General features: G+C 21.3%; 10 protein-coding genes across 10 annotated transcripts; 6 read left to right on the top strand and 4 right to left on the bottom strand.

The window, feature by feature from the left end:
- Positions 1–138: 138 nt before the first annotated feature.
- On the bottom strand, positions 139–534 carry SRAE_1000043800 (Hypothetical protein; the record flags this gene model as incomplete). The annotated part of the gene is made up of 1 exon (XM_024647271.1): positions 139–534. The coding sequence occupies one exon, from the start codon at positions 532–534 to the stop codon at positions 139–141; it is 396 nt and encodes a 131-aa protein (XP_024501366.1).
- Positions 535–1,478: 944 nt separating this feature from the next.
- On the bottom strand, positions 1,479–2,050 carry SRAE_1000043700 (Zinc finger, RING-type domain and Zinc finger, RING/FYVE/PHD-type domain-containing protein; the record flags this gene model as incomplete). Its single annotated transcript, XM_024647270.1, has 3 exons — positions 1,479–1,646; positions 1,688–1,902; positions 1,945–2,050. The coding sequence occupies 3 exons, from the start codon at positions 2,048–2,050 to the stop codon at positions 1,479–1,481; spliced, it is 489 nt and encodes a 162-aa protein (XP_024501365.1).
- Positions 2,051–2,553: 503 nt separating this feature from the next.
- On the top strand, positions 2,554–3,528 carry SRAE_1000043600 (BTB/POZ-like domain and BTB/POZ fold domain and BTB/POZ domain-containing protein; the record flags this gene model as incomplete). The annotated part of the gene is made up of 1 exon (XM_024647269.1): positions 2,554–3,528. One exon carries the CDS (start codon positions 2,554–2,556, stop codon positions 3,526–3,528), a length of 975 nt encoding a protein of 324 aa, XP_024501364.1.
- A 1,437-nt stretch (positions 3,529–4,965) lies between these two features.
- On the top strand, positions 4,966–6,900 carry SRAE_1000043500 (Hypothetical protein; the record flags this gene model as incomplete). The annotated part of the gene is made up of 6 exons (XM_024647268.1): positions 4,966–5,522; positions 5,563–6,219; positions 6,266–6,483; positions 6,529–6,570; positions 6,610–6,650; positions 6,691–6,900. The coding sequence occupies 6 exons, from the start codon at positions 4,966–4,968 to the stop codon at positions 6,898–6,900; spliced, it is 1,725 nt and encodes a 574-aa protein (XP_024501363.1).
- A 576-nt stretch (positions 6,901–7,476) lies between these two features.
- On the top strand, positions 7,477–10,448 carry SRAE_1000043400 (RNA polymerase-associated protein Ctr9 homolog; the record flags this gene model as incomplete). Its single annotated transcript, XM_024647267.1, has 3 exons — positions 7,477–7,533; positions 7,587–7,853; positions 7,899–10,448. The coding sequence occupies 3 exons, from the start codon at positions 7,477–7,479 to the stop codon at positions 10,446–10,448; spliced, it is 2,874 nt and encodes a 957-aa protein (XP_024501362.1).
- An 830-nt stretch (positions 10,449–11,278) lies between these two features.
- Positions 11,279–12,836, bottom strand: SRAE_1000043300 (Protein-tyrosine phosphatase, receptor/non-receptor type domain and Protein-tyrosine/Dual specificity phosphatase domain and Protein-tyrosine phosphatase, catalytic domain-containing protein; the record flags this gene model as incomplete). The annotated part of the gene is made up of 2 exons (XM_024647266.1): positions 11,279–12,123; positions 12,176–12,836. 2 exons carry the CDS (start codon positions 12,834–12,836, stop codon positions 11,279–11,281), a joined length of 1,506 nt encoding a protein of 501 aa, XP_024501361.1.
- Positions 12,837–13,923: 1,087 nt separating this feature from the next.
- SRAE_1000043200 (Phosphate-regulating neutral endopeptidase) lies at positions 13,924–15,563 on the top strand (the record flags this gene model as incomplete). The annotated part of the gene is made up of 2 exons (XM_024647265.1): positions 13,924–14,350; positions 14,404–15,563. The coding sequence occupies 2 exons, from the start codon at positions 13,924–13,926 to the stop codon at positions 15,561–15,563; spliced, it is 1,587 nt and encodes a 528-aa protein (XP_024501360.1).
- Positions 15,564–16,331: 768 nt separating this feature from the next.
- SRAE_1000043100 (BTB/POZ fold domain and BTB/Kelch-associated domain-containing protein) lies at positions 16,332–17,486 on the top strand (the record flags this gene model as incomplete). The annotated part of the gene is made up of 1 exon (XM_024647264.1): positions 16,332–17,486. The coding sequence occupies one exon, from the start codon at positions 16,332–16,334 to the stop codon at positions 17,484–17,486; it is 1,155 nt and encodes a 384-aa protein (XP_024501359.1).
- A 1,852-nt stretch (positions 17,487–19,338) lies between these two features.
- On the top strand, positions 19,339–20,308 carry SRAE_1000043000 (Sulfotransferase family-containing protein; the record flags this gene model as incomplete). Its single annotated transcript, XM_024647262.1, has 2 exons — positions 19,339–19,422; positions 19,481–20,308. 2 exons carry the CDS (start codon positions 19,339–19,341, stop codon positions 20,306–20,308), a joined length of 912 nt encoding a protein of 303 aa, XP_024501358.1.
- Positions 20,309–20,398: 90 nt separating this feature from the next.
- On the bottom strand, positions 20,399–21,241 carry SRAE_1000042900 (7TM GPCR, serpentine receptor class e (Sre) family-containing protein; the record flags this gene model as incomplete). The annotated part of the gene is made up of 2 exons (XM_024647261.1): positions 20,399–20,854; positions 20,900–21,241. 2 exons carry the CDS (start codon positions 21,239–21,241, stop codon positions 20,399–20,401), a joined length of 798 nt encoding a protein of 265 aa, XP_024501357.1.
- Between the last annotated feature and the right edge of the window lie 134 nt (positions 21,242–21,375).

Here is a 21,375-nt window from a genome sequence, read left to right as displayed (position 1 = left end):
TTGTACAAAAAATTATTTTTAAAAATTTTAATTATTTGTTTATTTTTTTGAACATTTATGAGATAAATTTAATTTAGTAGGCGAAAAATCTATGAAGCATATGATTTACAATTAAAGTATATTTTTTTAAAATTGTCTTTAATTTCCTCGTATGATTTTGTCTACAATATTTTCACTACTAACATCTATTTGTAATTGTGATTTATTATTTGGATCACCAGAAACATTAGCATAAAGCATTTTTTGGCATGAAACATTTGGTTTACATTTTTTAAAGTATGTTTTAATCTTGAGCAAGTGATGATTACCATTCTCGCTACTTTGTCTAGCTTCAATATTGTTTATAAATTTAAGTTGTTCATTTTTTTCTTTCTCGTATTTTGCAACAGCTTCTTTTCCTAATGTCATAAGAGTACTATTTCTTGGATTTACTCGTTTCCAAACAATTTTGCTTGTCTCTGTAGTTTTAGAAAATCCTTGATTAACAAATAAAAAAACAATTGCAATAGGAATAAGGATGATTAAAGATTTCATTTTAATTATATAATAAACTATCTTTCTTATTTTGTAACTTTTATATCATTTTATATTTAATAGATCTATCTAAAAACTAAACAATAATAATTACATAGTAAATTTATAAATGTACTTAAAAAGATAGGACAATATTGTTAGAGGAATACCCCAAATATTTAATTGCATCTTTAAATATTGAATAAAAATAGAAAATGCTAAATTTTTTAATGCCTGACAAAGTAAATATATATATATATATAATAAAACATGAAAAAATTTATTTGATTAAATATTTTTTTTAAGTTTTGTCTTTTGAATATTTGAAATAATAATGTACAGGCATATTGTATCATTCAAAAAGTATATGATAAGAACAATTTATTGAATTATAATTTACAATATTGTAATAAACAACTTTTATATTACAAATATAAATTTATTTTATTGTATTTCTTTCCAAATTTAGATGCTTCAAAATTTTTGTCTATGGAGAATTTTTTTTTTAGAAATGATTAATGTATTATTTCTTAAAATGAGTTTTAAATTAAAGTTTTAATATTATTATTTTCTAAAATTATTTAGATTTTTAAAAATAAAATTTGATTTTTTTATTATTGAAGTAGGAAACATTTATTGGATACATTAAATTTTTGAAATCTTCATATCTTCTCTCAAACTTAAGATTTATTTGTGACTTTCTAATATCATGTGGTCCAAATTTTTTTCTATCTTTCTGTACAATTAGATTGTTAGAATCTTTATTTTAAAGAAAGTTATTAACTTTATTTAAATTTTTTCTATCAGAACCAAAATCTCTTGAATAAAATTTTTATTTGAAATATTAACAAAAATTTATCTATTATAATTGTATTCAATGAAAAAATGGTTCTATCAAAACTGGGTATATTAAAATAAGTGTTAATAACTTTTTACTTATATTATAATAAAATATAATCACAATTCTACATATATATCTTATCTTTTAATTCTTTGTATTTTCCATATAAATTTTCTAACTCTTGTTTCATTTCTTTTTCTTTATTGTTAATAAATTTTGCTTGAGATTTTAATTTTTTAAGTTCCTTATCAGCATCCCCAGCCATTTTATTCATTTTAAGAAATTTTTCTTTCTAAAAACATTATATTTTATTACATACTAAATAAAACAAACCTTTAATTTTACAGCTTTTGTAATGACTTCTAACTGTACTTCTCTAAACTTTGCATTCTCAGTAAGTTCCATATGTATTGAATTAAAAATTTTTTTAGAATCAGAAAAAATATTACTAAATTCACCAGAAACTTTTTTATTTAAATCTACAACTTTTATATTAGCTTTTCTACATTTAGGACAGGAATTTAAATCTGATGGAACATTATTTTTATCTGAAAAATATTTAAACGATAAAAAATATATACCTATTTTACAACAATTATAACAGAAAACTTCACCACAAGTTAAAAAAACAAAAAATTTGTTTTCTAAAGTGTATGCTCCAGCACAATTATAACACAAAATGTTATTAAGATCCATAATGTTAAAATAATACTATAAATAATAATGAATTGATAAAAACTAAAAAAGTAAATTTATGATATAAAATTCCGATAAAATAAATATTTTTTTTTTGGATAAGGCAATTTTTGTTATTCATTAATAAATCACAAGAAATCAAAAATACATAAATTTAAAAATGACAATATAGATATATTTTTCTAAGATTTAAAAAACTTTTGTATCGTTATCATATTTATCACACTTTTTATAAATAAACAATATTTATAAAAAAAAATTTTTTTTTACAGAAAAAGTTTACAATTATATATTAAAAGATATGGTTTAAAGTTTGATAAGGGAAATTGGAACAAGGTAGATCACCTTAAAAAAATATGTATATAGTTTTAAACAGAATATATTTCTCATTGATATCACAAAATGTGAATATTGAGATGGAATTTATATATAAATATAGAAAAAAATCAAAAAAAAATTATTTTCTTTTGTATTGTTGGTTTAAAAAAAAAATTTAAAAAGAAATGATTACGTCAGAAATCCATACTACTAATACATTAAGTGATAATGTAGATGATCTATACCTTGAGACACATCTTCTACCAGGAGTAGAAATAAAAATTAAAGATGGTGATCTTATACTAACAGAAAATTGTGCCAAGATGTTAGGAGACTCCATATCATTTGACACACTTGATTTTATTTTTACAATAAAATATCAAAAATGTGATAATGGTAATGATGGAATGATTTTAACAGGATCATCAAAAATATCAAATTATGAAATTGTTAATAAAATTTTAATTAAAGTTAGATCATTCAATAGTGATGGAAGTATCTATAAAGATCATACATGTATGTGTCTTGTTGGAACAGGATGTGAACCATTCTTGATGGAATTTTGTCAAAATTTGATTTTTAGTAGAAATTTGCATCTAAATATTGAAATAATTTATAAAACTATAGAAGAACTACCTGATTTTAAGTATGGAGATTTAAAACTTGAATTTAATGATGGATCTTGTCTTTTTTTATATAAAAATTTTATTTCACAAAATTCTACTATCATTCGAGAAATGTTGAAGGATAAGATAAATGAACAAGACATTGTTGTATTAAAGATTGATGAACCATCTTGTGAGGATTTCAAAGAAATGCTTTATTATATATATTCACCAACTCGTTCTATAGGAAATTCTTTTACAAGGATTGCAAAAATTTCAGTGAAATATAAAGTTACATCACTTTGTCATAAACTTTCTATTTACTTAGCTGAAATTGAAGGATGTAAATGGATAGATAAAATTGAAAAAGCAATACAACTTGAACTTTATGAAGCTGTTGTAATGTTATCAAAGGCAGCTTTATATACAGGTATCTGGGATACAATGATATACCAATCTTTTGATCCAGTAAAACATTTTGGAGATGAAATATATCAAAAACTAATAAAACCAAGTATTGAAAATGCAAAAAAAAATGAATGGACATTATTTTAGTTTAATTAAGTTAGGTGATTAGAAATAACATTAAATATTACTAGATGTTACTTATTTCATAATAATTGTAATAGTAAAAAAGGTACAAAAATAAAACTTGTTAGAATAATTACTTTTTCATTAATTTGTTTAAAAAACACTAACTTTTATCTATAATCTATCTATCTTTTAAGCTTTAAATTAATTGGAATAAAAAAGAAAAAAAAATACTGATAACAAATAAGATAATAAACCTCTACCATACCAATAGTAAAAACTTTTTTAAATTTAAAAATACATCATAATAGAATTACAGTAAAAAATATATAGCATAAGTTAGTCATTTATGAAACATCGATATGTGATGACGTATAAAAATCATTAATTTTAAACCTTTTTTTTTTATTTGTGACTATAATCATGGTACTTTTTCTATTTTTACTACAAACTTTTTTTTTCATCGTTTTACCAAATTATTTTTAAAAAAAAAGTTGTTTCATAATACTTTTGTTATATTATTTTTTTTGGAATTGAAGTTCATTATCAAATAATTAGAATTATTATAGTAGTGATTTTTATATAAAAATATAATTAGTTAAAAAACAGTTATATTTCTAGAAAATTAGTTCTTTTCATAAACTTTAAAAATTTTTTATTTTATTTATTAATTTTTCTTTTTGGTGATACTAAAAATTATTTTTAGTATAATATTTCTTCTAAGTGAATGTTTTATAATGTATTAACCAGTTTAGTTAATTTTAACTAATTTTTGTTTCTAATTATAATAAATTAATGCACTTTTATTAATGTTACATTATACATACCAATTTAAATTATCTAAACTTTACTTCTTGTATTATTGTAGAACTTTAAAATGTCAAACACCACTTTTTTTTTTTTTATCTTTTTAATACATAAATACTTTGATAAAAAAGTTTATACAATATATTTTTTTTTCAATTTTTTTTATACTTTTAATTATAAAAAAAAGTTTACTTTTATTAATTTTTCTAAAAGTATAATATGTAGTTGGTATTTTATCAATTTGATTATTTTAAACTTCTTAAAATTTTTTTTCATATTATAATAATATAATTAGTTTGTAAAGATAGTATATAAGAGGATTTAGCAGCTTCTAAATTTATATAAGATTTCTCTTTAAAGTGTAACTTTCATAGTAGAATTTTATATAATTAAAACATGTATAAAAATTTTTTATTCCGAAAAAAATATTATTTCTATCTTTAACAATTCCAATATTATGAATTATTTTAAAAAATCACACAGTAACGAATTTTAATTATAGATAATTTCAAGATATTAATATTGCAGGAATTCATTAACTACTGGAAAATTCTAAATAAATAGTAAAAAAGAAGACAATAACTTAATATTTAAATCTTTTTTTTTTAATTTTATGTAAATATCGTATACTTTGCTTTCAAATTAAAATAAATTATGAATCCACCAAATCCTCAAGGGCAAATGCCACGTCAAGTAAGTGGGCAAGGTTCTAACGATGGGCAAAATTTTTTACGTCAAAATGTACCACCACCTGTTCATGGTCTTCCTCAACAATACTACCCTCATCAATATCCACCAAATCATCAGTTTTCAGCACAACAACAACAACAACAACAACATCATTTTCACCAGTATAATGTTGGCCCTCAGTATGGTGGTCAACATTTACCTCAGTCACAAAATTTACCTCCAAATAATGCTTACCAACCACAAAGCAATGTCTTTCAACAGCAGATTCCAAGATTTCATGATCGTTCAATTGGCCATCAATTTCCAGTAAAAGATGATCAACAATTCCAAGCTTCTCAATTTCGTGGAACAAATTTTGTTCCTGGAATGAATGATAGAAATTTTCCTGGTGGACAAAATTTACATTTAGATCCTAATAGACATATTGCTTTCCAACAACAAGAAAGATCATTTGATGGAAAAGTAATGGCACAACATTTTCAACATCTACATGGACAAAGAATTGGTAATCAGAGATATGAGTATGTTTCTAAAAATATTTTTAAAAATGAATCATTTTAGACAGATGAGTCATCAGTACCCATTACCACCTACAATATATTATGGTAATCAAAAGCGAACAGATATACAAGGACGTCCAATTTTAGAAATTAAACGTGAAATATTAGATAATTTGTCAGAGGAAGAGAAACGTAAATTAAGTATGGCTAAAAATCTTCAAAATAACTTGAATGACTATCAACAATCTATAGCCTGTCCTCCTTATGGTACAAATTTAGATGATGGAACAAAAAATGTTCGAGAAATGTCTAATCAACTAGAATCAGTTCAATTTCCAATGACATCACAAGACAATCAATTTTATAATGAAACAACAAGAAAAGATCATGGTAATTCAGAATATGAAAAAGCAATAAAAAAATTAAAAGAAAATGAACAAAAAATAAAGTTAATTCTTGAAAGACAACAAATGGATGGAAAGATAACAGATGCTAAAGAAAAAATTGAGAAGTTAGAAAGAATTATTTATTCTGAAGATAAAGCACCATTAAAGCTAATAACTAAATTTATTAATGTCACTGATTCTAAGATAAAGGATGAAGATTTGTGTAAATCTGTTATAGATGCTTTTGATAGTATTGTTAAGTCTGGTGATAATTACAAAGATTTTCAAATACCACATTATGATCCGTTCCAGGTTATTAAAGAGAGATTAGGGTATTTTTTTTGTTGTTATCTAAATAGTAATATTCTTTTTTTTTAGTGAGCCAGATTATATAAAGTACACTCGTCCAGAAAATGATACCAATCCTACACCATATTATTTAAGAAATGAAAAAATTGAAGAAGAAGAAGTTTCCGGTGAGACATTTGAAGGAAAAGAAAAAGTCGTAGAGGTTGACAAAATAAGTATAGAAAATCGTCTTTATGAGGTTACAAAAATGATAGATGAAAGAACCAAGCTGATAACAGGAAAAGATGGTAAAGAACATTTGATTATTTTAACGGCAAATGAGAAATATTTAGTGTTGTCTGAAGCAATAACAAAAGATCTCATATCTTGTCCTGGTAATTTTAAATTTGATCCAGAAAATATTCCAATTTCAGAACATTGTCGTGAAATAAGTGTAATTATTAATTTTGACAAAGTAAGTTATTTTAAAAAAAATTTAATTTTTATTTAATTAGATTTGTATTCCTCCACTACATTTACTCATTCCTATAGAATATCCAAAAGAAATATGTGCAATAATAAATCCTCATTTTAATGAAAGAAATAGAAATACTTTTCTTTGTAAATATATATCTAAAGTTGAGCAACTTTTACCATATCATTCAGCCTATCGGGATATTTCAAATATAGCTAAAACTTGGATAAATTTAGCATTGGATACATAGTTAATTTTTTGTAAGTAAATTCTTTTTTGTAATTGTACCCAGAATTTCGTTAAATTTAATGGTCAAATAATAAATTATTGAAATACTACCTTTCTTATCTTGATTAAATAGATTTAAACTTCTCCAAACAAAGTAAAAATACCGTATGATTTTTATCAGGGTTGGACTTGTATAATATTATACAAATCAAATGTAATTAATAATCAGTATATTAATATTTTTCTAATTTTTTTATAAGTAATTACTAAGTATTATCTAAGTTCTATTTGATTATTTTCTTTTTATGTAATTATCTTTTGATTTCTTTTAAGTATTCTTCAACAAATTTTACTAACTTGGTAACTTTGGACTTTTTGATACAAAAGAAATTTCGTCACAAGACGTGGTTTTTTCTTTTTTTATCAAAATGAATTTTGGGGAGATTTTATTCCAAATGGAATATTATTTTTATAAAATAATAAAGACCTATTAATACTTTTCGTACCAAAGTATCATTTATTACATTGGTTATCATTTTGGTATTTCAACATTTTTTTTATTGGTTATACTAATAACAAGTCTTATTCGGTAAAAAATATGAAATTTCCTGTTGATAATGAGGATAATTTAGCAATTCCTAAACGTTTTGGAGGTGTAAGTTGATCTTAATTTTACTTAAACTATATTTATTTTATCCTATACTTTAGGAAGCTATTATGTATTCTAATTCAAAACTACCTGAGGTAGATACTGTAATATCAGAATTATCAGGAGAATGCTGTAAATCTGATGTATGGAGGACATTTGCATTAGCTTACTATCGTCAAAATAAAATTTCTGACTTTTATAAGATTATTCTTAAAGCTATAGAAATACGACAAAGTCATATAGATGAAAACTATCATATTTTAAAGTTATATGATGCTTTAGTTTCATATGAAATAATGTGTTGTTGGAAAGAAACTGATAAATTAGTAAGAAACCATCATTTTTCAAAAGCTTTAGAATATTTAGATCAGGGAGATAAAATTTTTAGATATCACGAAAGTCATATTCTTCAAAGAGCATTTTATCTTTTGTATGAGGGACAAAAATTAGAACATGCTGAGGCACAATTTAAATTTATTACTAATACAAATGAAAGAAATATTCCTGCACTTATAGGATATGCTTGTATTTTGTATAATAAAAAAGAATATTTTAAATCTCTTAAATATTTTAAGAAAGCACTTAAAATTTATCCAAAATCTCCACCTTATGTTCGCCTTGGAATTGGTTATTGTCTTTTAAAATTAGGATATATTGAAAAAGCTAAAGTTGCTTTTGAAAGAGTTTTAGAACTTGAAAAAGATAATAGTTATGCTTTGACAGCTTTAGCCATACTTGATTTTGCTAATAATACCTTAAAATCTACAACTGCTGGTGCAACTAAATTAATTAAATCATGGAAATTGGATACAAATAATATTTCTACAGCTTTAGAATTATCTGATTTTCTTTTTTTAAAAGGAGAATATGAAAAAAGTGAGAAATATTCTAAAATTGCTTTACAATTAAGTGAATCTAAATTAATGAAAGGAAGAAGTCATTATTTTTTTGGTAGAAATCTTCATCAAAAAGGTGAAATTGATTTAGCTATTTATCATTACGCAATTGCTATCGACCTTTGTGGATCTAATTTTTTAAATCCTCTTTTTGGACTTGGACAATTATATGCAAAAAAAAGAAAATTTGAAAAAGCAATAGAATATTTTGAAATGTTTTTAGCTTTATCTCCAAATAATATAGAAGTTAAAAAGGCTTTAATAATGATGTATATGAGATCATCAAATGTTGATACAGAAAAAAATTATACAAGAATGTGTTCCATTAAAAAGTATTTCTCTGAATTGTTAGTTGGTGAAAATCAAGACGATCCTTTATTAATCAATGAGTATTCAAGATTCATGGAAAAGACAAATATTAGTATTTCATTAAAGGAAACTTCTCGATTAATTAATATATATAAGGATTTAAAAAATGATTTATGTCCAATTGAGTTGGTTAATAATTATGGAGTTTATTTATATATGAATGGAATGTATCTTCAAGCCAGTACTGCTTTTTCTGAATGTTTTGCAAGAATTGAAAAAATACGATCAAAAAATCAATTTTATGCTGAATCTCTTGAATTAACTTTGACATTTAATTTAGCCAGAGCAAAAGAAGAATTAGGATTTATGGATGATGCAATTGAATTATATGAAATTTTGTTAAAGTGGAAACCAAATTACAAAGAAGCAATTTTAAGACTTGGAAAGATTGCTGAAAAACGTACAAACTATAATGAAGCTATTAGTTATTATCAAAATATACTTTCTGATGATCCTAATAATGTATTAGCTTTATCAGCATTAGGATATTTTTATTTAAATAGAAAAAATTATTTAGAAGCTCAGAAAAGTTTTGAAACAATTATTAAATTACCTAATCAAAGAACGAATGCTTATGCTTACCTTGGTCTTGGTACAATTTGGTTAGATCAACTTTATAAACCAAATAGAAATAAAAATAAAGATGATGATCATATTTCAAGAGCATTTGAAATGTTTTCAAAAGTTTTACGATACCATCCTATGAATATTTATGCTGGTAATGGAATTGGTGTTTTGTTAACATTTATTGGTGATTATGAAAAAGCCAGAGAGTGTTTTGCTATTGTTCGTGAAAATTTACTTAATAATAAAGGACCTTGGTTAAATTTGGCATATGTTTATGGTATGCTTAAAAATTACCTTAATTCAATTCAATTATATAAAGCTGCTATTGATAAATTTGGATTAGATGAAGATACAGAAACTTTGATAGCTTTAGGTTATAATTATTGGAAAAAAAAAGAATACATTAATGCTATGAATTATGTAAATAAAGCTGTTAATATTGATCCATTTAATTTATATGCTATATATAATTTAGCAAAAATTTGTACAAAAGTTGGTTTGAATATTTTGGAATCATCTAATAATTCTTTGACTGAGATAGATAATGCTATTGCTTATTTCAATAAAGCTAAGAATTATTTCATTAATATTAACAAATCATTAAATAGTGATAATGGAATTAAAATTAAATGGAAATATTTAAATATTGAACAAATAACTGAAGAAATTTTAATTTGTGACAACTTTTTAAAAAAGGCTAATTTATTAAGACCTAAAATTCTTGAAGCTGAAAAAAATAAAGAAGAGAGTAAAAACAAACAGAAAGAAGTTATATTAAAATTGGAAGAAGAAAAATTGGTTCAGTTGAAAGTTTTAGAAGAACAGAATATTGAAAAACAAAGTAGGTTAAAAATTCTTCGCAATGAATTTCTTAATATGAATAAGGATGCTTTAAAAATTTTAACTAATGATGATAAGAAAAAAAACATAAATAAAAATGAAAACGGTAAGAAAAAGAAAAAGAATGATTTGGAAGACTTTATTTCTGATGATGAAGTTGTAGAAAACAGTGATAAGAAAAAAAGAAATAAGCAAGGAAAGTCAGAGAGGAAAAAAAAACATAACGATATAAATAAAAATTTGAAGTAAAATGTTAAAATTAAAGGTTTCACAATTAAAAAAATGTTTATTTTAAAGGTGATGTAACTATTCTACTGGAATTCAATCTTTCTAAATATGAAAAAAAAAGAGAGAGAATAAAGGGGAAATACTTGTTTATTGCTTTTATACAAAACATTTCAATCTTGCTATCAATGATATTTCTGCCTTATCATTACACCAATTACAAATTGTTATTTACTTTATTTTAATAATTATGTAAAAATTTTTTTTTTATTTGTTTATTTATAGTAATAATTTTTTGTTTTAAAATATACGAGTTACTTTTTTTTAATTAGAGATATACATATATTTTTTTCAATATTTTTAAGTATATAATTTTGTGATAAATTTCTACATCTCTATAGATTCAACTACTGGAATTATTAATATGTTTGTTAATTTCTTCTAGTTCTGTTTATTATTATATTTTGAAGTTTTGTGATCTTTTATAAATGAGGCTAAACTTTAGAAATCTTTCTTTTAAAAACTATTCCACAGTTTTAGATTTATTTTTAAAAAATGAACTATTTTTTTTTGAAATTTGTAAAAAAAAATGTTTATTTGTTAAATTTAAAGAGAAAATTTTCATGGTAAATAATAAATAGTCCCTTTTTTAATTTAAATCTATGATATGAAATAATTAAAAGTAGGAGTATTTATGTAAATTACTTTTTATTCATAAAAAATATTTGATAATATGAAATTTTGTTTAATCATCTATGTATTATTAATGTTTGATTTTACGCATTATTAATTATATAGTTATTAGTTTACACAAAAATAGATAAAAGTTAATGCTTAGATTCTTTATTTCTCATTTAGACTTCTTTTTCTTTATTTTTTTTAGCAAGACGTAAGGCATATTCATGTACAAGATCAACACTTTTTGAAATAAATTCTTTAACACTATCTGAATGTTCAAAAATATTTTCTTCACAAAAATATTGTAAAAGGCATATGTGAAGGTAACCAAATTGAATGGTTGATTGAACAGATTGAAGACGTTGTTCTCTTAATTCTTTTAAAGCTTCCATTACATTTGTGCTACCACCTGGACTTACTTTAAATCTTTCACTTAAATAATGAATACCCATAAATGTTCCTGTCCTTCCAATTCCTGCACTACAATGAACTACAATAGGATTTAGACCACTGACAAGTTGAACTTCACGTTGAATACAACATATAATAGGTGTACCTGTTGGTATTAAACGATCAGGCCATGATCTCATATGATATTGAATTATTGTTCTTTTTTTTTCACCTAATTGAATCCTAAAAGTTCTTATTACTACATTTACATATTTGTTAGTGTCTTCTTTTTCATTAACAACAATAATTCCTCCATAAGCTTTTTTAGTCATTAAATCAGGCCAATATTTATGACATTTTTCTTCGTTATCTTCAATTACCTCACACAACATAACAATAACTTTTACATTCTCCTGCCAACACATTAACCAATGATCTTCTAAAGTATTTTCTAATGGACCTTGACAGCAAATATATGTAAAATCAGAATTTGGAACTTTAACATAATTTGCATGTATATAATCATTATCATTAGATGAACTTTTATTATTATCCTCATTAGAAGAATTTCTAGATGTTTTTTTTCCTTTTAATCCAGGTATATTTCTATTTAATTTTACTCTTGTTTTATCTTTAAAAATATATATTATTTTAAAATATTATAAAAAAAATAAAAATCTTACCAATACATTTTACATCACTATATCTATTGAGATTTGTATTTTTAGCAAAAGCAGTAGCTGGTAAATCCATAGGTTTATATTTTGGATTTTTAAATTCTTTATTAGCTACAACTTTTTTAATATTTTTTATTTCTAATAGTTGTTCACAAAATTTTTTTCTAACATCTTTTTTAGAATCAGTTGTTATGTAATATGTTTTTGTCATATCAGGTAATTGTTCAATGTTTGAATCAATATCTAAGTTATCCTTTGTACCCTCATTTATACCTTCATATTCTTCATCTTCATTTTTAAGAAATTCTTTCTTAACTTTTTTAGAATCAACCACGACACATTTTACATTTTTTGATATTCCTTTTTTTTTAGGCTTAGTAGCAGATTGATCATTTATCTTGACAGCTTCTGATCTATTGGTACCTTGTGACTTAATATTCATATCATTTGAAATTTTATTTGTTTTTCCTGGAACACCACTACCATGAGAAGGTTTCATTTTACTAACTGAATTATACATTGATTTTAAGTTTTCAAGACTTTTTTTGTTAGGATCCTTTGGCTTTTTTTCATTATCATCACATGTCTTCAAGTCATCAACTAATGCTGATTTTCGTTTATGTAAATTTTTATTTTTCAAAACAGTTGAGTCTTTTGAAACGGGCATTTTAATAATTTAAGAAAGACAATAATGATATTATATTTTAAAATATTAATCTTAATATAATAAAAATTAGAATTTTTATTAATTTATATCTATATTATGTATGATTTCTAATTTTCTTTTATTAATAATATTCAAAATATAAATTATTAATAGAAAGTATAAATTGAAATAATATGATTATTAAAAAAAAAATAACATAAACAAAATTTTGTTGCAGAAAAGTATGAATAGATTTAAAGTATAAATTTAGAAAAAGTATTTTAAAAAATACTTATAAAGGTAATTTTTTTGTTAACTTAAATGTAAACAGCATGGTTAATATTTAAAATAATATATATTACTAATTTTTTATACTTATAAGTCATATTATTTTTTTTTAAATATAATAATTAAATAGCATTTATATTTTATTGAAACAAACAATGGTAATATAAATGTACTACATAAGCTATTGTTAAAGAATAACATAAGAAAAAGTGAAATTTATTTAAAAATGACAAGAAATTTTTATTATTCACCATATTTCTAATTAGTAAATGATATAAAAGATGAAAAAAGTAACTTTATAAAAATATCTACTGATTTAAATTTTATCATTTTAATACTTTAATTTTTCTACAAAATTTATAGTTTAAATTAATTAAACTAAAACACAAGAAAAAAAATAAAATTATAGTTCCATATTTAAGAATATTAATAGAAAAAAATTCTTTTTAATGGTATATTTTATTTATAATATTTTATAGTAATAATTCATGTACTCTAAGTTAATATAAGAAATTAAAATTAAAATAATTTTGTTAAAATATATGTTTTAAAAAAGTTGATATTTATAGATTCTTTAAAGATTTTCATAATTAAAGTGGTACATTATATTGATATCTTTTATGGATAACAATAGAAAATTTTAATAATGTAAAATAACGTGCATTTCTAAATGTTTATTCCAACATTTTATACCACAATTCTTTTAAAAAGATTTTTAAAAATTTTTGATAGAAGATAAAAAAATTGTATTTTGGTGAATCATTGTCTTTGTAAAAAGAGTATAAAAGGTGAAAGTCTTTTTAAATAATTAATTAATAATATGAAATTTATTTTAAATCTATTGTTTAGTTATTTTTTGTTACTTAAACTAAAATGTGAAGGATGCCTTCCTATGAAAAATATAAAAATTAATATAACATTCAATGAAGATAGTATTAATATTGGTTATAAATTAGAAAATATTTCCACAGAAACTTCTAAAATACCTGATACAAAAACAACAACAGATTTTTATTATATTGAAACGTCTTCTGAAAAACCTATTGAAAATGAAAATTTAAATAAAAATGATATAGAAAAAGCAGCAAAAAGTTTATCTGAATATGTTGATAAAAGTGTTGATCCATGTGATGATTTTTATGAATTTACTTGTGGAAATTTTATAAAAAATAATCCTGCTCCAAATAATAGTACAGCTATAGGACCAATTATAGGAAATTATAAAGAATTTATAGAATATACAAAAAGTAATTAAAATATTTTTATTTATAACATATTTATTTATTTTATTTTTATATAGGTATATTTTCAAAAAAAGAATATAAAAACTCAAAAGCTTTAGAAAAAATTAAAAAACTTTTTTATAAATGTTATTCATTAAAGAAGAATGAAAAAAATGTATGCATTACTTATGCTTTTATCATAGGACAATATTTTTTTGTTTCAGCTTACCTAAATGAAATAGCAAATAACAAAGAATATGAAGAAAAATATGATGATATTCAAAAAATGATTGATAAAATATTAGATGAATATGGTTTATTATTACTTTATGAGAAAGATGATATTTTAGATGATAAAACAAAAATTAATTATATGGTAAAAATAAGAAAAATGAAATTTTCAAGAGAAGCTTTACATTATTTATATAATGTATCAAATACAGAAGAATGTTATAAACATTTAAATTTCAGTGATGATTATAGTGTAACTAGAATAATTATGAGTATAATTGTGGGTAAAATTTCAATGCCTAAAGAAAAAAATGGAAAACTATTTTCATGTTCTGATTTTTTTTTACAATCTGATATTCTATCAACTGCTATTGATATTAATGCTGTTCATTTTTATGGAAAAAATTCTATAATAATTTTTCCAAAATTTCTTAATGAACCATTTTATAATATAAATTATCCAAATTCTCTTAAATATGGAACTATTGGTTTTATTATTGGTCATGAAATTATTCATGGTTATGATATTTATGGTATAAACTTTGATCATGAAGGTAAAATAGATAAAAATATGACAAGTAATTATACAAGAACACATATCAAAGAACGATATGATTGTTTTTTGAAACAATATAATAATCAAACAAATGCAAATATTACTTCAAAAGCTAGTGTAAATCAAAATATAGCTGATAATGGTGGAATAAAAATTGCTCATAGAGCATATATGAAATATTTGAAAAATAATAATGAAAATCACATAAAAATTCCTGGATTTGAAGAGTACACAAATGAACAATTATTTTTTATTAGTTTTAGTAGAACACTTTGTATTTCAGTACCAAATATAATAGATTCAAAAAATAATACAAAGCCTATGAAAAATAAACTGAAAAACCGTGTAATTAATGCTTTATCTAATTATAGACCATTTTCAAAGGCATTTAATTGTAAAGTTGGAAGCAAAATGAATCCTATAAATAAATGTGAACTTTGGATGAATTAAAGAATATAAATTAATTATAAATAGTCTACATTTTTTTTATCTTATAATTGTTAATTTTTTATATTTGAAGATTTAACTACAATAAAGATTTTTTTTAATAAAAGAATCAACCTTAATTTTTGATTAATATTTCAATATCGTTATTGAAAATATTTCATATAATTAAAAAATTAAATAAAATTTTGAATAATGAAACAAGAGTTTTTTCTTACTAATTATTGAATTCTTTTAAAGTGGAAAAATTATTAAAGTTTTTTTATAAGTGAACTTTCAAAAAAAATTTATTGGAATTCTTCCTATTGTGGTACGATAAGTTTCAGCTTGTATATTAAAATTTAAGATTCAATGAAAAAAAACGTTTATCTTTGATTATTTTAGATAATTTTTATAAATAATTATATTATTTAATTTAAAAATTTTATCCTATAAAAGTACACTTTTGTATTATAATTCACGATGCTTCTGTATATGTAAATATAAAAATGGTATCATTCAAGAATAATACTATATATATATTTTCTGATAATAATATGAGCAACTTTTTTTAACATTTTGTTAATTTGTTTAAAATTCAAACAAATTTTTTGATTTCTTTTTTTGATTGTACCAATATAATCTAAGAGAATCATAAATGAACATTTTTTTTGTGTAAAAAATTGAATTTACATAATTTATTTTTAATTGTAATTTTTTTTAAATAATCAAATTTTTATATATTATAATATGTAATTTTATACAATAATAAAACAAAATATATAAATTATTATTATGAATGATGTGGATAAAGTATCATTGTCTACAATATCAAGTTTCACTTCAGATCATCCATCAAAAATAAAGGTATATTCATTATCACCATTGAAAGAGGAAATTGAAACATATCATGAATCAACATCCATATTTTATAACAAAAATTTAAAACAGTTTTTTTTAAAGTTTAAATTTCAAGAAAAGTATGCAAAAGATTTAAAAAAATGGTTGAAAAAAAATGGCAAATCTGGTGTGGTAACAATAAAACTTAACAGTGGTAATAAAATTAAAATTAGTTCAATGTTGTTAAAAAAACAATCAAATCGTTTTGATCGCTTAATAAAAAGTTATACCGAAGATTTGTTGGTAGATGGAAGTAATTTAGATGAAGTTTCTTTTGAAAAAATTGTTAAATTTTTAAATACAGGAAAAATGGTTTTTAATATAAATGAACTACCAGAACTTTTAAGAATATCAAATACTTTAGAAATGTTAAATATTGTTACAATTATTGAATCAGCTCTTCTACTTCATTTTCCTTATTGTATTAATCTTTTAATTGATGCACTAAATATGTCATCGAATCCATTAACATTATTACAAACATCAATGAAATGGCATATTTCAAATGTAGCAAATTGTTATTTAACAGATTTGATTATTGATAATCATTTTTATAATTTATCTCCAGCGGCTATTATTTCAATTTTAAGTAATGATAAATTAAAAGTTTCTTCTGAGTTTGATGTTTTAAAATTATGTATGATTTATATATTAAAGGGAGATAAATTTTTCCACGCTGATTCATTATTTAATTGTATTAGATTTGCTAATCTTTCAATTCAAGAGATTGAGAATATGGAAAGTGAAATAGAAAAATATGATGAAGAATATTTAACAGCGATTTTTAAAAATTATACAACTAGGTCATCTCAATATGATGGAGAAAATTTATTTAGAAACTTTAATTTACTACCTCCGAGAGGGAATTGTGACGTAAATATTTATGACAATATATCACAATTGATTGATGAAGTTTATATAAAAATAAAAAATGAATTTCTAAAAGAAAAATTAAATGGTTGTGGAGGAGATGATGATAATATAAATGAAAAATTCAAGAGTTTTACTCTATCTTTGATTGTACCAAAAAATAAAACAAAAAAAAATTGAATTATTTATAAAATAATATTGAAAACTAGTTAATTAATTATCTAACCATATTTTAATACAAATAAAAAATTGTCAGTTTAAAAACTTTTGTTTTTTTATTGTAATAAAATAAATATTTAAATTATATTGAAAAAAAAAATAAAATAAATTGATAGGTGATTATAAGAAGAAAAAGATATAAAAGGTATGTTTTACCGAAACTTGTATCTATTCATTTTTTGTATCATATCATATTCTAATTTTTTGTTACCATTTAATTACATTTTAATTATATTTATTTTATTTATAATAAAAAAAAATATAAATATACCTAAACAAATATTTTCTTTATAATTAGTCATCAAGTATAATCACCTTGAAATATAAAAAAAAAATAAAACTTGAAAATATCTTTTTTAAGTTTTAAATTATAAATTTATCATTCGCCAAATTTTATTAAACCTTTAAATCCTATTTTATTTCTTACTTTAAAAATGAACATAAAATTTAAATATATTTTGAAACTGGTTATTAACTTTTGTTAAAACAATAAACAATTTTTTTTGTATACTTATCGCTATAAAAATAAGTTTACCTTTTATATAGTTCTATGAAAAGAGAAGGATATCATCTTCAAATCTTATCAATATTAAATATAAATTTAAACGATCAAGTAGATTATAAAATTTAATATTTAATTATACGATTTAGGAATATTTAAAAAAAGTAATAATAAACATTTAAGTTAGTAATAAAATATTTTTTAACAAAAATAAGTTAAATTTTATTGTTTTAATAAAAAAAATTTTAAAGTATAATATCAATAATTAAAAAATGTTTCTTTTTTTTAAAATTAATTTATCCTTGATAATAAATATACTTATGTCTATTATTTTTAAATCTTTTATTTTTTTTACAAATGATAAAAAAAAATTTATTAATTATAGATAAAATAACAGAGATAACTAAAAATAACAATAAATTTTAAATAAATGATACATAATAAAAAAATCATAAAATATTTTATTTTTTCCTAACCAAAGTACAATTATTTTCCTTTTCCCATAAATAAAAATACTTTAAAAAAAAATTTTTTTTTTAAATAAAGAAAAATTTATTATTATTAAAAGACCTGGAAAAAGATCTTGATAAAAGGTAAAATATTGTATATTCTCCTTATTGTGACCCTTTATCAGAAAAAAAATTCATGTTTTAATTTAGAACGTATTTTATTAAATGTCTTTTAAAAATAATTTTATAAAAATTTATATGAAAAAAAAAGAAAGAAAAAGTTAATAAAATAAGCAAAAAAGAAAATGTTAATATATAGTAAGATGAAAGATAAATCTTTTTTCACTTAAATATATGGAATATAAAAATAGAAAATTTAACAGTGATAGACAGTCTTGTATTATTTAGTTATGTGTAACGAAATTTAAACATTTTTAAAGTAGGTAAAAGAAGAGAAGATTTTATATAATGATAAATGGAGAATTATATGGTAGATAAATTAATTAGTATAGAGAAAGGATGGATAATAATAAAAGTATTTTAAAATTCCCCTTTGTATAGACAGTAATAATTATTACACTCCCAATTAAAAAGGGTAGTTATGTATAAGTATAGTATTGAAAGTGTTCCATTATTAGTAAGTATGTCTAAGGAATGTCAAGATTCTTCTTTTAATAATATTAATAATATAAAAAATGAAGTTAATAAAGAAAAATTTACTTCATATGGTATAATAAGTATTTGTATCTATATTATATTATTTTTTATAAGAATTAATTATATTGATAACATTAATGTAATTGATAATGTTATTAAAAATTTTCCTAAAATTGATGTATTAATTAAAAATGAATATAAAACTATGAATGGTTATTGTTTATCAAAAAATGAACCATGTTTAGAAGCATTTAAAGATATTCAAGAAGATTTTGTTAGAAAAGTTATTGTAAGTTAAAAAAATTTTTTTTAATTATAAATAGTTTTTTTTTCTCCTCTTTTTTTAGACAGTCCCTAAATATAAAATGGCAAATTGTATAATGCCAAAATGCATGTCAACAGTAACATCAAAAATATTTTCATATCTTTATGATAGTGATAAATATTTAAAATTTAATTGGAAAATGAATGGTGTATCACCATCTCATCATATTAATGACTTCAGTAATATGGAAAATTTTATTAGTAATTTTTTTGGTAGTAGTAAAATTAATTTAGAATATTGGCAATTAAGTGTTTTTATTAGAGAACCATTAGATAGATTTATAAGTGCTTTCATAGATAAATGTTATTTAGAAAATGGTATACTTCCATTAGGATTATTTTATCCTGGTTCAGAATTATGCTATGGTTGTAATAGAAATATGTCATGTTATATTACAAAACAATATACAAGAAGTGCATTATATTCTAAGTCGTTACAAAAAGTTGTTGGTTATGAAGATCAACATACATTTCCTCAAAATTGGTTTTGTAATTTTGGTGAATATAAAAATAAATTTATGATTTTTAAAACAACATCTGATAAAGAAGGTAAAAATAGATATAAAAATACTATTATTAATATGTTAAAGAAACAAAATGTTGAAGAAGATAAAATTAAATATATTAAAGAAGTTATTTTGGAGGAACATAAAAATACAACAGATCCTATTGAAATAAAATTAAAAGAAAAAAAAAGCAATATAAAAAATTATAAAGATTTACCTAATATACTTAAGAATGAATTACTATCAGATCCATATATGTATAAATTATTTTTATCAATGTATTATAATGATTATATTATTTTTAATTATTCTATTCCTTTACCAAAATTTAGTAATGAAAATTAGTACATTAAAAAAGAAAAAAAAAAGAATATATATTTATTATTTAATTTGAAATGTTAGCTAGTTAAATTTTTTTTTATTTTAATAAATTATCTATTTCCATTGTTTTTGAAATTCATTAAAATAAATTTCTTTATTGTCTTTTGAATTAATAATATTTGCTTTCACAAATAAAGTTTTATTATTTTTAACATTTTCTGAGGTATTTTTTATTTTAATACAAAGTAATTTCATTATTTGCAATTTTATTATTGGTTCATTATATACAAAAACAAAGAATATTGAACTTGTCTTGAGTAATGAAAGTAAAAAAAAAGGTGGTGATTCAAATTCATTTAAAGAAAGATTAGGAAATAAAGAATGTAATAAATGTCCAATTACTAGACGTATAGAGTTAAAAGTTACAATTACCAAAAGAAGTGCCTTTGATAATGAATATGTTTTTTGATTTTCAAAATATTGGTATTTTGCTGAAAGATTTGTAGTTATAAAAATATTTGGATTATCTTGATTTCTTTTTATTTGCCTTTTTTGTAAATAATAATATACCTAAAAAATGAATTATTATGTTAAATAATTAATTTATAAAGTTACAAAAAAAGCTCCAATTGTAAGTATAAGAATTTCAGAACCTATAACAATAGATGATAATTTTTTATCATTTAAAAAAAAATTGTGAAGCGCTGTAATAAAAAAAGCAGAAATCAATAATGCAACAGCTAAATAAGGTGGTTTAGAAGATATTTTTTCATAACTTGAAATATATAATATGGCAATAATTCTTTCAATGATAAGAAAAAATTGAAAATAATAAAGTCCACCATAGACAATATAAAAATTTGTCAATTTTAATATTTTAATATTAATATCATTTGGATAAATAAGAATACTAAAATTATAGATAATAAGAAGAATATAATATGTAGCAGCAAACATTAAAAAGCAAACAATTAGTATCCGAAAATTGACATGATACTTTTTAATAAAATATATACAATAAGCAAGAATTAGACACACCAAAACCATAATAAAAGATAAAAATATTTCAAAAATAGTAATAATCATTATAA

Source organism: Strongyloides ratti (assembly GCF_001040885.1).
Source record: "Strongyloides ratti genome assembly S_ratti_ED321, chromosome : 1".
NCBI classification, from domain to species: domain Eukaryota; kingdom Metazoa; phylum Nematoda; class Chromadorea; order Rhabditida; family Strongyloididae; genus Strongyloides; species Strongyloides ratti.
Note: the sequence above shows the minus strand (reverse complement) of the source record. Positions and strands in the feature narration are given on the sequence as shown.